The sequence below is a fragment of the Copadichromis virginalis genome, linkage group LG19, assembly GCF_057382275.1.
Source record: "Copadichromis virginalis isolate Kocher_CV1m ecotype Utaka linkage group LG19, C_Virginalis_male_GT1.1, whole genome shotgun sequence".
Taxonomy (NCBI): Eukaryota; Metazoa; Chordata; class Actinopteri; order Cichliformes; family Cichlidae; genus Copadichromis; species Copadichromis virginalis.
Genome location: NC_140636.1, coordinates 18273510 through 18287570, shown reverse-complemented (window position 1 = coordinate 18287570; position 14061 = coordinate 18273510). Strand labels below are relative to the sequence as shown.

Below are 14061 nucleotides of genomic sequence, written 5' to 3'. Positions count from 1 at the left end.
CGTGAATGTTTTGCTTCCCACTGACGTCACACAAAGATTTACGGTGTGTTTTAGAGGCTATCTTTGGATGCTCTTTGGTAATTTGCGGTTGTTTCATCTGGGCTGTTTATACGTTAATTTCTTTGGAAATTATGATGATGAGAGAAATCATCCAAAATACAGTATTAAAGTGTAGCAGGTGACTGCGGCACAGGAGCTAGAGCAGGCCATTCTTCAGTCCGCATGTTCCTTCTCAAGTCCTTTGTTTTTGGCAAGCTTCCATCTCCAAATTACCCTGATCCATATGTGAGGCCATGTTATCACTCATACACATTGCAGCACTGCATGAGTACAATTAGTGCTGTATGAAATGTGCATAAGTGGGTAAGTCTAGCTCATAGTGGAATGTGTTGTAAAAATGCCAAAACTATAATAAGTAGAGATGGCACGATACCACTTTTTTATGTCCGATACCGATACCGATATCATAAATTTGGATATCTGCCGATACCGATATGAATCCGATATAGTGTTTTTTAATCAACAAAACTGTTTTTTTTAAATATCTTGCTGCATTTTGTACAAGTTCATACTCAAGTTTAAAACAACAACTACACTAAAGCTATTCTGTTATACCTGTATGCAAAAAAAAATATTTCATAGTTCAGCAATACTGATCAATCTAATAAACTTAAACCTACACCATCCTCCCTATTCTGGTATTTTAAAGAGTACTTAGCATAAATATTAAGCAACCTAACTAATAGGGTTCCAACTCCCAGCAACAACAAAAATAAATAAATAAAAAATAGGGAACCACCCCTCACGCTCCACCTCATGATGCTTAATCGACGTAATCAACCTTAATTTGATGCAGTGTGAAAAAAAATGCACAGAAATCAATTATTTTTCAAGAAATATTAAATAGATTCAACATCTTTCTTCAACAAAATTGCAGACTGCACAGATGGTACCTTCCCAAAGGAAAAAGTACTATAGCTTACTAGGGTATATATATTAGACGTAATAGTTACTATATACAGTAATTGACTTCTATTCATTTTACATCAAATTAAAACTTTGGGTGTCAGATAATTATTTATTAAAAGCTAGACATTTTAAATGAGAATAAGAAAGAAAAGTATGTCTTTGTGCCCCCTTTTCCCTGTTAATGCCCTATCGGCCCCCCTGGCTAAACTTTGCTAGATCCGCCCCTGCACAGTTACCAGCGTCAGCTACGTAGAAAAAGATCCTCGAGTAGAAAGTAATATTAAATAAATTCTAACAACAGCTGATCAAGCTTAAACGTGCTGCTGTTGTTCAGCCGCTGGTTTCCTCTTTCTGGTGCAAAGTGGGCCAAAAGCAAACTAGAGACACGGACTCGCGACAGAAAAGCCGATCAGCTGATCATTTAAGCAGTTTCATGATTGAAGTAGCAGCAGGAGAGGCAGTCGCTTGTTAAGCTTAACGCAGGAATGCTTTACAAACATTCAGAGATGGACTTACACACTTGCTTTACTTCTCTCGGGGATAACTTTGTCGGAGATGAAATGCCGGGTTGCTAGCGAAGCTCCAAATGCTATCCAGACCACTGACAGGTCCTGCATGCCACAGCCGCTCTATCACGTGATGCATACTGCTCCGACGTGCTAACTTCTGAGGTGAGTTACGGCGTGTTGCAAGTTTTGTGAGGTGCTTTCGTGATATTTAATGGATCGGATTACATTTTTTATTTTTCTCCGATATCCGATCCAGTAATTTAGGTCAGTATCGGACCGATACCGATACGTAATATCGGATCGGTCCATCTCTAATAATAAGCAAATGAAAAGCTGCACAGTTTATTAAGAGTTTTCTGTTAGTTTGACACTGTAGGCAGAACCTTTTCACATTTGAAATATTTTAATGTACTGTTACTATAAACATCTCGACTAGAGCAGTTTTTGAATTAGGAACTTCTGATCACAAATAAACTCAGTTTGGTCCGCTCTGTTACGTTACCCCTAAGAGTGTTTTTAATATTCATAAAACTAATTTTAGAACTAAACTTCCTTCACTCGTGAAATCTTTTATTGATTCTCACTGCAAGCAGTAATTCACATTATGATTTCTCAAGACCCCTAAAATGTCGTCTTTGAACAGATTGAAATTTTTACAGCCAAGTGAGAACGAACACTGTAAGCTACGTTCATTTTTCACTAATTTAGTGTGTAAGGATGATTATCTGGAAAGCAATTTGAAGGGTTGGGATAATTATAGTTTTTAGATAATGCTGATACACTCTGACATTTAAATGAGGTGGCAGTGTGTTTTCTTGGGAACTGTGATATTATGACTGTAATTAAAGTAATTTCTTAACACTGTTTGTAGAAATGGTTTTCAAAGCTTTTGTTTTATTCCTTTGCTGCCGACAATCTGAATGCATACAGGGTTAAATGGGAAAGAAATGCACAAGTTGTTAGGAGTGCCCACCTGTCCTTGTCCCACCTATGACTACAAGCTGCGTAGGTGCTTGTTAACCATTAGTTCTGGTGTCAGGGGCACTATGCACGGTAACACAGAGATATAAAGCTCACTACTGCAATGTTTTCTGTCTGCCCGAGAGACTTGGACCTATTAGCATGGCATGGTGCCATCTGCTGTGTAAGCTACATTAGCTTTGAGGTTAGCAGTAATGGAGCAGATGTGGAGCTACCATTAATCTTCTTCACTTTGTGTATATAAACCTGTTATACGTAACTGGTTTGATTGTATTTGTGTTGTCAGATTGTTTGCTCAATTGTTTAGAAAATTAAATTGAAGAAAGTTATTTTCAGTAGCCTGTGAAAGTAATGACTAATGTGAGTGATTGCTGTGCAATGCGAACCGTTTTTACTGCACAAAACCAAAAAAAGTATGTAATAAAATTAAGCTAAGGCATGTTTAAAAAGTGCTATGCAAAGAAAAGTTTTTTAAAACCTATAACTGCTTTTGCAGGCTATTTTTCTGAGCTTATCTGACAAAGTTTTCTATGTTTCGGTCTATTTAATCTAGACTAGCTTCCATTGCAGTAACATGGAAAGCTCTAGCCAGAAGCACTGCATACAATTTTCTGAAATAATTGGACAACCTACTCTTAGATATCTGTGACCCACATTTTGGTCCTTTCTCTGTTTGAGTAACACAGCTGTGCAGTTTTACTGTGGAAAGGAAAGAAGATAGTGGTTAAATACAGCAGGTCAAATAATGAAAAATTAAAATAGAATTCAGTTGTAGTGCGTCATATCACATGAACTCCATCAGTATTGTTAATGAGATGACCAGTTCTATTAATTTTCCCTCTTGGTGGTTGGGGTGTCATGGGTGGTCATTTATGTGCAAACACTGTTTTGTTGTCTCAAATGTACTTTTTTGCATGGTCACTCTCAAACTTAAAGTAATCACAAGTAAATAAAGTATGTAAGGAAGTAAATCACAAAATCCAGGCTTCAGGCCCAATGTTGTCCCCTCTTCTCACATCAAACTGACATCAGATCATCCATGCATGACCTCAAACAGTGCCTGTTTTGTTGTTGCCAGAGTTGCTCAGCTTGCATTCACTTGCAGACTTAAAAAAAAACCCTCAAACTCTGAAGTTGGAAAAAAATAAATAAAAAGGCAGGATTTTGCAGGTCAGAAACAGGGAGGTCTTAAAGGGACATTTCCACTGTGGCTCGCTCATATAGTGCTATGGCTTTCACTTCATTTTTGTTTCAATGGCCAGCAATGCCACATACCTAACTAAGTGCAAAACTAGAAAACTCTCTCTTCTCTGAAATGGAAAAGAAAATGATTTCCCTGCAGATATCTAAAACGACTAATGAGCTAGACAAAGCAGTGAAAATAATTGTGTGTTGTTCACCCACGGTGTCACATATGATCTAACTGGACCGTGCTGCTGGGGGCAAAGACTACAGCTGAGTTATTAGAAGTCCTCGGCCCATATTGCAAAACTCCAGCTTGACCTGAAGGTCCTGGTTTTGTGTGTTGCACCACTGCCATGCATGCCTTCAAACCTCCTGAAAGACTGCATATCTGTGGCCTTTAGGCTTTCTCCAATGTTTAATCAAGTGAAAATGTCTGAAACAGAACAATCTGGTATCAGAGTTCACTGTTCCATTCATGGATGGAAGCATTTGTCATGAGACAGAAAGCAGGAAGCAACAAATTGAGATGCTTGCTTTGACCTGGACCGGGGCGAGAGAAGTGAAACTCGATTAACATGCACTCTAATACAACGCAGAAGCCACAACCGTGCACATGCAGGCTTCTGTTTACAATCATATAGTCATTTCAGTGATGAAGTCCAGGAGTCCAGGTATGGTGACAAACGGCAGGAATAGTAGACTTGCAGTGGTAAAGAATATTACTGTAATGGAACTCACACACATAATTACATACATGTACAGACACATATAAGTACATAAATGGATACTCATAGAGAAACATCCAAGCTGACATTTTCTCTTGTGTAATGAAAGTGTAATGAAACCCTGAAACACACACACACTCACACAGAGGCGCCCTGGGCTGAGGGCTTGGCAGAGCAGAGTAGATAGATTAGTGTAATAGTCTCGGCCAAGGCAATCATCTGCCCACTGTAGGGCTTCAAAGACTGGCAGCAAGATCCAGCTCAGACACAAAGAAATTAACCACAATGAATGAGTCACTTTGGATGAGTTCACACTGCTAACAGCTCAAGAAGGAATGTAAGGGAAAAACAGAAAAAAGAAGAAAAAAAAACACATAAAAATGTGAAAAAAATGTACTTTTGTGTGCTGAGTAAAGCTCAAACAGATTTTCAACATCTTGATTGTTGATTGTATACATAAATTATAAATGGTGATAGCTTTGCTTGCACACTGAAAATGAAAAAGTTTTTCCTTATTTCATTGGCCAGAAAATGCTGATATTTTAATGAAGAAACATTCTGATTTAGTACCTGTAAAAAGGAGGGTTCGTGCAGCTAATGGTTTCTTGGAAAGATTCATGTATGGCAAAGAAGCAAACAAGCCCTCGAGCCCAGTGCATTATTCCTCCCTATTCTTTTCCCGGTTTGTTTTTGACAGTAGAAAATGCTTTTTTACTATTTAAAATCATATTTTTTCTGCCTCCATTGTAAAAGCGGAAAATGTACATTTCCATCTTTGGAGCAACAAAACACCAGACTGTTTAGGAAGAACAGCATTTCCCCTGCAATATTTTATTTTCCTATTTTAAGTTACTTTTCTAACAGACAAAGGTGGACAAAAACTGTTGATGATTATGATAAATATGCTTAAACTATATTTAAACAGCCTAGATTTTGTGATCCAAGAACTGGACTGAAAATGACTGGAGCAAAAACAATGTCCAAAGCAAAACTTTGAAAGACATCAGAAGGCCTGAAGAAATATTCCTCAAAACCATTATAATAAATAAATAATAATAAAAATAATAATACTACAAGGAAGTCTGACTATTTGAAAGCAAATAAATGGGGGCTAGAAACTTTTGAAAGATTCTATAGTATAAAACTAGAAACACAATTTCCTACTTTGCATTGAAAGTTGATGACTTTTAAACCCGCATAACCTTGAAAAGCAATATACACTACCAGTCAAAGGTTTGGACACACCTTCACATTTAATGGCTTTTCTTTATTTTCATGACATTTATTTTCATAACTCAAAACATATTTTAGATTCTTCAAAATACTCACCCTTTGCTTTGATTACTGCTTTGCACACTCTTGGCATTCTCTCGATGAGCTTTATGAGGTCGTCACCTGAAATGGTTTTCCAACAGTCTTGAAGGAGTTCCCAGAGATGCCGAGCACTTGTTGGCCCTTTTGCCTTCACTCTGCGGTCCATCTCATCCCAAACCGTCTTGACTGGGTTTAGGTCAGGTGACTGTGGAGGCCAGGATATCTGGCTCAGCAATCCAGTTTCGTCATAGCAGTTGCTGGTTTTTGCAACTTCACTTGGAAACTCATTCCAAATTTTAGCTATTTTCTGGACTGACTACCTTGAGTTCTTAAAGTAATGATGGACTGCCATTTCTCTTTACTTAACTGATTGGTTCTTGCCATAATATAATTCTAACAGCTGTCAGCTGTGTACCAACCTGACTTCTGCACAACACAACTGATGGTCCCAACCCCATTAAGAAGTCAAGAAATTCCACAAATGAACCCTGACAAAGCACACCTGTGAAATGGAAACCATTTCAGTTGACTACATCTTGAAGCGCACTGAGAGAAGGCCAAGGATTTGCAGTGCTGTCAAAAAGCAAAGGGTGGCTACTTTGAGGAGTCTAAAATATAAAATATAAGACAAGTTATTTATCAATTTTGTCTTTGCTACATAATTACATAATAATAATAATAATAGATTTTATTTGAGGGCGCCTTTCAAAAACCCAAGGTCACCTTACAAAAGAACAAAATTAATAAAAGCAATAGTCATAAAATACATAAAAATAAGTGATTAAATAAATAATTGCAAAGCAGAACTTGACAACAGATAAAATCAGCACTAAAGCGAATACGTTTGAACAGATGTGTTTTGAGCTGTGACTTAAATGCGGGAAGAGAGTCATATTTCTTATGGCTGGAGGAAGAGAGTGGCTGGAAGAGCAGAACGACTGAAGGCTCTGTTCCCCATAGTGGTAAGACGTGCGGACGGAACAGTAATAGTTTTAATAGTTTTGCAATTTTCATTAGTTTTTATTTTTATTTAGTTTTGACTTCAGATTTTCAATTTTATATCAGTTTTAATTAGTTTTTACCAATTGTTTGCTAGTTTAGTTTAGTTTTTATTTTTTGGAAAATCCTTAGTTTCAGTTTAGTTTTGATTAGTGTCAGTTATAGTTTTAGTTGTGTTTGCAATAATTAAGTGCAACAAAATCCCAGTTTCATCATATCAGTCATGCTCTTCTGCTTATCCTTGGGTATGTTGCTATTCCAGCTACCATACCCTGCACCCTGGACAGGTCGCCTGTCTGTCGCAGGGCTAACACGCAGAGACAGACAACTCACATTCCCACCTATGGGTTCTTTAAATAAATAAATAAATAAATAAATAAAGGCAGATGAACAACCATTGATACCAGGCAACTATAAAATGTATATCTTGGCCCCAATGAGACTATTAACTCTTGCAGCACCGGGTGTTCGTAATTTTGGTTCAAGTGAATTGATACATTTTTTTGAAGGCAATTGACTCACACAGTTATGTAGATGTGCCCGTCCTGTTGTCTCGGGATGCATCACGCTGCCTTGCCTGGGGTTAGCTTCTGTTTCTGGGGATGAGGGTTGAGTGTGCTCCCTTACCTTTTCAAGGTAAGCTAGGTTAGCCTTCTTGTGTGAGCTTTTCAAGTGCACTTTAAGGTTTGTGGGATTTTTTTTCCCCTTTAGAAATGTCCCTCATAATTTGTCTCTTTCCACTACAAGACACTTGCTTTATCCAAAACACAATCATATTCAAAGTAATCCCAAATTGGACTCTGGCGCTTTCTCCTGACTTTTCATGACATGATTCTGCGCGTGGACGCAGCAACACAGACGACTCGACTAACGTACTGGCCACCTGCTGGCATAATGAGACAGCAAGAAAAAAATCTGGAAACTAAACTTCATTTTCACCCTTGACTATTGTATGACACACACACATCTACGAAAACTAAACACATTTTTGCTATAAATTCAGTTAATTTTAGTTAGTTTTGTGAACACTCATTACAGTTTTAGTTAGTTTTCCTCTTTTTATTTTTATTTCCGTTAACGAAAATGTTTTTTCACTTCTAGTTTTCGTTATTTCGTTAGTTTTCGTTAACGATAATAACCTTGGTAAGATGAATAGCAGATGAGGATCGGGAAACAGTGGTGATATGGAGCAGGTCACACAAATAGGAAGGAGCAGATTTATGGACACACTTGTACGTGAGAAGTAAGAGTTTAAAATTTATCCTGGCTTCTATGGGCAACCAGTGAAGCTGCTGAAGAACTGGCGTAATATGAGCCCTTGACAGAGTACGAGTTGTGACCCGAGCTGCAGAATTTTGAAGAAGTTGGAGTTTATGAAGGGACCTTTTAGGGAGACCAAATAAGAGGTAATTGCAGTAATCAATGCGGGATGTAATACGACTATGGACACGGATGGCAGCAGCATGGGGAGTAAGGAAGGGATGGAGTCGGTTAATATTACCTAAGTGGAAGTATGTAATTAATGTGGGACTGGAATGAGAGAGTATTATCAAGTATGACACCCAAACTCTTAACCTGAGGGGAGGGTGGGAGAACTTTCAGTGTTAATGGAAAAACTGTGGGATTTGGATAAGATAGAGGCTGTACCAACAACTAAAACTTCTGTTTTATTACTGTTTAGTTTAAGAAAATTGGAGGAGAACCATGATTGTAGGTAGGTGAGAGGGATAAATTGGGTTTAGAAGAAATGTAGAGCTGGGTGTCATCATGTATCTTGCTTCATATATTTGATTTCTTCATTATGTATCTACAATTTAGGAAGTAGTAAAAATAAATAAAAGCCATTAAATGAGAGGGTTTGTCCAAATTTTTGACTTTTTAAAAGAAGAAATGCTGGTATGAGCTGTCAAAAGATAATCAATAAATGCCTATAGTTTAAGTTAAAATGCAGAGACCTACCAGGAGTTATGAAAACAAACGCTTTTTATAGAAAGATATTACTGCTTTAAACACAGCCACACATACATTCTTGCACACAAACGAAGCCCAAAGCAAGCACAGCAGTTAATAGAGAAATTAATCCCTGTCTGTGGATGCATGTGTATCCAAATGCAGCTGCTTGTGTTTGAGCTTGTAGGTACCAGTGACTTTCATTCCTGTCATTAACCTGCTATCTTCAGTATCCTTGTATGTGTCCCACCATAGAACTAATGGCATTTTCAGGATGTGTGTTTACGTGTAGTCAAGGTTCACCACTATTGTGATAAAACCATTAAGAGAAGCAAAGGGTAGAATTCTCATGGTCATCCACTGTTCAGATGATCCTATTAGTATTCATAGGGTTGTATGAATACCCTTCCTCACATGCACTCACATTCACTTAAAGCCTTGTGCTGTTATTCCATAGAGGGTATAGTCATGACCTGCCATTAAATTCATCCCCGAGCTCTTAATACTAACCATTAAACCTTAACAAGTCTTCTAACCTTCGCTTAACTCGAACTCAAAACCAGATGCTTTAACCTGGCCAAAGTAGCCCTCTGCTGCTCTCAGTGCACGCTCGACCACGGGCTTCTGAACTAGCTGCCCTCTTTGGATTTAATGAGGAATTTCATTAGCATTTTAATGACAAATTCCAGGACCGCTGACAAGACTTTATTTTAGAGAAACTGAAGGGCAAATATGCAAAACCTCTACTCAATGTGACAAGTGTCCAGTAAAGAGCAACAAATTGGACTCAAAATGTCCGAGTGTCCAAGAGAATATCCAAAATGATTCATTCTTTATTCATCCTTATTGTCAGAACTGACGAGGAAAGACTGAACGGTTTAAGTATACTTGTGCATCGTCGCAGGTCCATGCTGTCAAAGGTTGTCGGCTCAAACCTTCTGTGCCATAATAAGTCATTTAATTATCCTTTATTTGAGGATTCAGCATCCAAAGGAGCGGAGTGTGTTTACTCTGTGTCATTTCATTCACTTCACTTTTCGTCACTCTTGATTTTTTTTTCTGCATTCCTGTCTTCTTTTAAAAATGCACTGTACTGTTTTATTACTCTGGAGGATAGTGTCACATGTTTGTAGAAACAAAGCAGTGGGTATATTCATTATTTAGATTGTGCATATTTTCTGCACAGTGTTTTCACTATGATGACATGAGGAGCCTATCTTCTTACAGTCGTACACAAGAGAACTGACAGAAGTTCACCTGATGTTAGAAATTTGTTTAAGGTTATGAATGATGGTTCATTTGAAATTAAAAAAAAAAAAGAGTAATGTCCTCCCACAGCAATTATTTCATGTACTTTTCATATTTTTATGAAAACCTCCCTGTTTAGTTCGACTTTATTTTTAACATTTCATGGACAGAATAGAACAACTGAATATAGCGAGGCCACTCAGCCTTGTTGCATTTTGTTGCAATTGTGATACTGCACCTAAACTATCTCTTAAAGTGCTAATTATTTTAATTTCCTTCAACTTACAAATGTTGAATCTCCAAAACAGCCACAGAAAGGGAATAGACTAGGCTAATTAACGCTGTATGTAACTGCTCATGATTCTTGCTATTCTGCCTCTTAGGCACTATTGCTACTGTTTTAGTTCTTTATTTGTCGGGAACCATGCATAGAAGCATTTAACTAGTATTGACTTTCTATCTGCACTCCTTAGGCAGGCAAACACAGCATTAGTTATGAAATCCAAATAATAGATGTTGAGTCAAATATAATTACTAGTTTATTTGTTTCTCTATGAAGGCTACTGTTTTCCACTAAGGTAGACTATATTAGCCATCTCAAAAAGGCTTCAAGAAGCTTGAAGCCAAGAAACTGCTGACACACATGTTGAACTGTCATTTTGCCTTCCCTGTCTTCCTGCCACAGAATGATCCCTCCATCAAGCAAGAACTTCCTAGTCAACAACCTGGCAGCAGGCACCCAGTACGACCTCTGTGTCCTGGCCATCTACGATGACGTTATCACCTCTCTGACAGCGACGCGAGTGGTCGGCTGCGTGCAGTTCACCACCGAGTCAGAGTACATGAGATGTCATTTTATGCAGTCTCAGTTCCTGGGTGGGACCATGATCATTATCATCGGAGGGATAATAGTGGCCTCGGTTCTAGTTTTTATTATCATCCTGATGATACGATATAAGGTGGGTCTATCTCTGTCGCTCTTGTCCAGTCTAGCCATAAGGCAGCAGGAATGAGGCAAGAGAGCTTTTCATTTAGCTGAATGATTGTCGTTATGGTGATCATGTAACAAGAAAAAGTCACAAAGTGATCTAGTGATTTTTTTTTTTTAATCTTTTGGTCTTCTTTGTATCTTTCTAATCAAAACTGTAAATTAGAGCTTAAATAAAAGCATTAAAATGATTTGTCTACATAAACTGATATTTTGAAGCATTTTAAAGTATCCTTAACTGATGCAAAAGCTACATCTGTTATAGTCATAGTGGTATTAGGTCTCCTGTAAATTTTTAAATATCATAGCATATTTTGTTTTATTTACAACAGCAACTTAGTCCTGATACAGGGACCAACAGGTTGGACTCAACGTGAATTTTAAAAGGGAAGAACCAGGTGAAGACATAAAGGACTAAACGTGTGCCTTAAAATGCATAAAAGTATAACTCAAAAAGTGTTTTTCTTGTTACTTGAAAGGGTTCAAAGGGAGACACTCAAGATGAGAAAAATCGGATCTAATTTTCCCTTTTCCCTATGCTTTTTCCTCAGGTGTGCAACCCTAGTGAGGGTGGCAAAGGCATTTCAATGTCAATGACCAACGTTCACTCACAGACCAATGGGCAGCAATCTCAGGGTTGCACCGTGACTCCAAGCTCCTCTAAACACGGCTCAATCGGATTAGACGACCTCTCAGGAGGCACAAAGAGGAGTGGTGCTGCAGCAGCGGGAGGTGGGAGAAAGGATACAATAGCTCAGGCCTCTGAGTCTTCCCTGCCTGACTGCTCCACAGCCACATCAGTTCTCAGCCAGGCTTGGTCGGCCAGAAGCCCAACAGCTGGAGCCGAGGAACGAGAGAAAACAGTTGAAGAGAGAGCTCAAGCCGGCATTGCATCACCCACCACCACCACAGGCTCCCTACACAAGCCAAAGCGAAAGCCCGCCCCAACTAAGCCTGGCTCTGCTTGCTCCAGTGGCCAGGGGATGATCGAGAACCTCCCAACTGCCTCCTCGACACGACCACCTTCCTCTACTTCCACCGCCTCCTCTGCCCTCCTTCATTCCTCATCCCCCGGTGCCCTGGAGAACCTCAACACCAACCGAAATAACTCCACCGCTCTCTCTCAGACCCCACCACCTCCCTTTGCCTCTTCCCCTTTCTTCAGCCCCATCGCCACACCGAGCCCAGTCCCATCTGTGCGATTCAGAGAGACGCCCATCCTGCGCCGGGCTCCTCGCACCGCCGCCTCTTCTGCCAGATATCAGACTCTTCCTGTGGAGGAGGGAGGAAGGAGCAGAGCTAGGAGGAGGTACTCACTCAGTGAAGGAGGCTCAAAAACTCACTCCGCCCATCAGGGAGGAGGAGGAGCACCCAAAATAGGGCGCGTAATACGGAACAAAAGGAGCCAATCAATGAGCGGTATGCTACTCCCAAAAGATGGGGACGAAGAGTCGGACAAAGGGCGGTGTGACTCTGACTGGATCTTAGAAAGCACAGTTTGAACTGGAATGAGCCAGCGACCATAAAATTAACTTTGGTTTATTCATTGTTTGTCCTTTGTGTGAGTGGATGCGTGCAGTGTGAATCAAAGTTTTGTTTATAGGCGTATGTGTGAAAAGCCTGCTTGTGTCACGAAAAACTTTGCGTGTTGTTACTGTGTGTTTTCCTGTTTGAATTTTCTTTCTAAACGTGTGAGAGGTTGACTGTGTTTCTGGTAAACGTGTGTGTGTGTGTGTGTGTGCGCGCTTTTTAAAAAAATAATCAGTCTTTTCATAACTTTTCTCCACAGTTATTTGTACTTGATTTACAGTTTACAGTTTTGTTTTTTGCGTTTGTTTCCACTTCAACAGTATCCATTTTGCAGTCAATCATTCAGCGAGTGGATAACTTGCCTTGTCTCGTAGCGTCCTCGAGTTGTCTCGTTGGTTCCACTTTATAGCACAAAAGAAAAACAAGACAATGGACTCGCCACGTCATTTCCCGATTCACTATCACCTTATCTGAAAAATACCACAAAAAGGGAATTAATACAGGAAATAAGAGGAATAAAAAAATACAAAAACGGGAAAAGCACACCATTCTTAATGTTCACACGCTCACAGAGATGTGCATCCATAATGTGGCAAGAGAATAGCAGTCGGTGCCTTCTTTTGCACTAACAGACCCTCACTAACAGATACTTTAACCGGATTTAGGACTCCACCATGGCTCCACGAATGAGGGGACGGATTAAGGAAGAGAGATTTCACACATAGCCTTTCTTACCTACTGCGGAGTACAGACCTTTTCTGGACACATAAAGACAAAATGTTGCAGACAGATGAAGACTTTAATGAACCTCTTATGAAATTGATATTTTTTAAAGCGAAGTATTAAAAAAAAAAAGCAAAGAAAAAAAGCAACGTGAGAACCTTGTGAGCTTTTCACTGACACTGGTATAATACAGCCTGTGTTGGTCACAAGCTCACGGAAAGCTTCTGTACAGAAAAAGACAACATGTACTGTTGTTATGTTGTGTAAAATAAAAAAGGGATAAAATGAAAATGGGAATGTTATGGGTGTGCTTTACAGCAAATATACAGCATGTCAAAAAATATACTGTGCTGGCATATCGCTCCAGTTTTTCATATCATTATTATATATTATATTATCTTTTCAATTGGAAAATTGTTTGAATGATGCGGCTTTTCATTCATATTTTGATAATTCGATGTATCGATGTTTACCTTAAAACCTCAGGCATAGTTACACACACACACACACACACACACACACACACACACACACACACACACACACACACACACACACACACACACAGACGTAGTCTGGAGGTTTATTCACAGCACAGAATCTGATTTCCATACCTCCCACCTCTCACTGACTGCATTTATTAGAGGGAAGCAATTTAGGAAAAAGTGCTCCCTGTGAGGCTTTGACAGTTTGCCAATGTGCCAATGAGTAAGGCTCACGTGACCTGTTTTTAAGTGCTTACAAAACAATCATAGCGCTCACATGAAAAACAGACTGTTGTGTAGCACGTGAGAAATAAGAGAGGGAGCAATAATTCAGCTCCATACAGTGCTTTATGATTCTCATATAGAGCACTCTTCTAAAGTAACAGGCACTTCTTATAACAGAAGAGCTTCTATCCTCCCCACTCAAAGGAAACCTTCTGTTGTATCTCTGTCTG

General features: G+C 39.2%; 1 protein-coding gene across 1 annotated transcript in view; it reads left to right on the top strand.

Moving 5' to 3' along the window:
* The window catches only part of LOC146685917 (leucine-rich repeat and fibronectin type-III domain-containing protein 5-like), a 137731-nt gene extending 124314 nt beyond the window's left edge, over positions 1-13417 (top strand). The window contains exons 9-10 of the mRNA XM_085441055.1: positions 10566-10839; positions 11420-13417. Of these exons, the coding sequence (XP_085297181.1) occupies positions 10566-10839; positions 11420-12370 (1225 nt within the window). The 3' untranslated portion in view covers positions 12371-13417. The remainder of the gene's footprint in view (positions 1-10565; positions 10840-11419) is intronic.
* Positions 13418-14061: the final 644 nt, after the last annotated feature.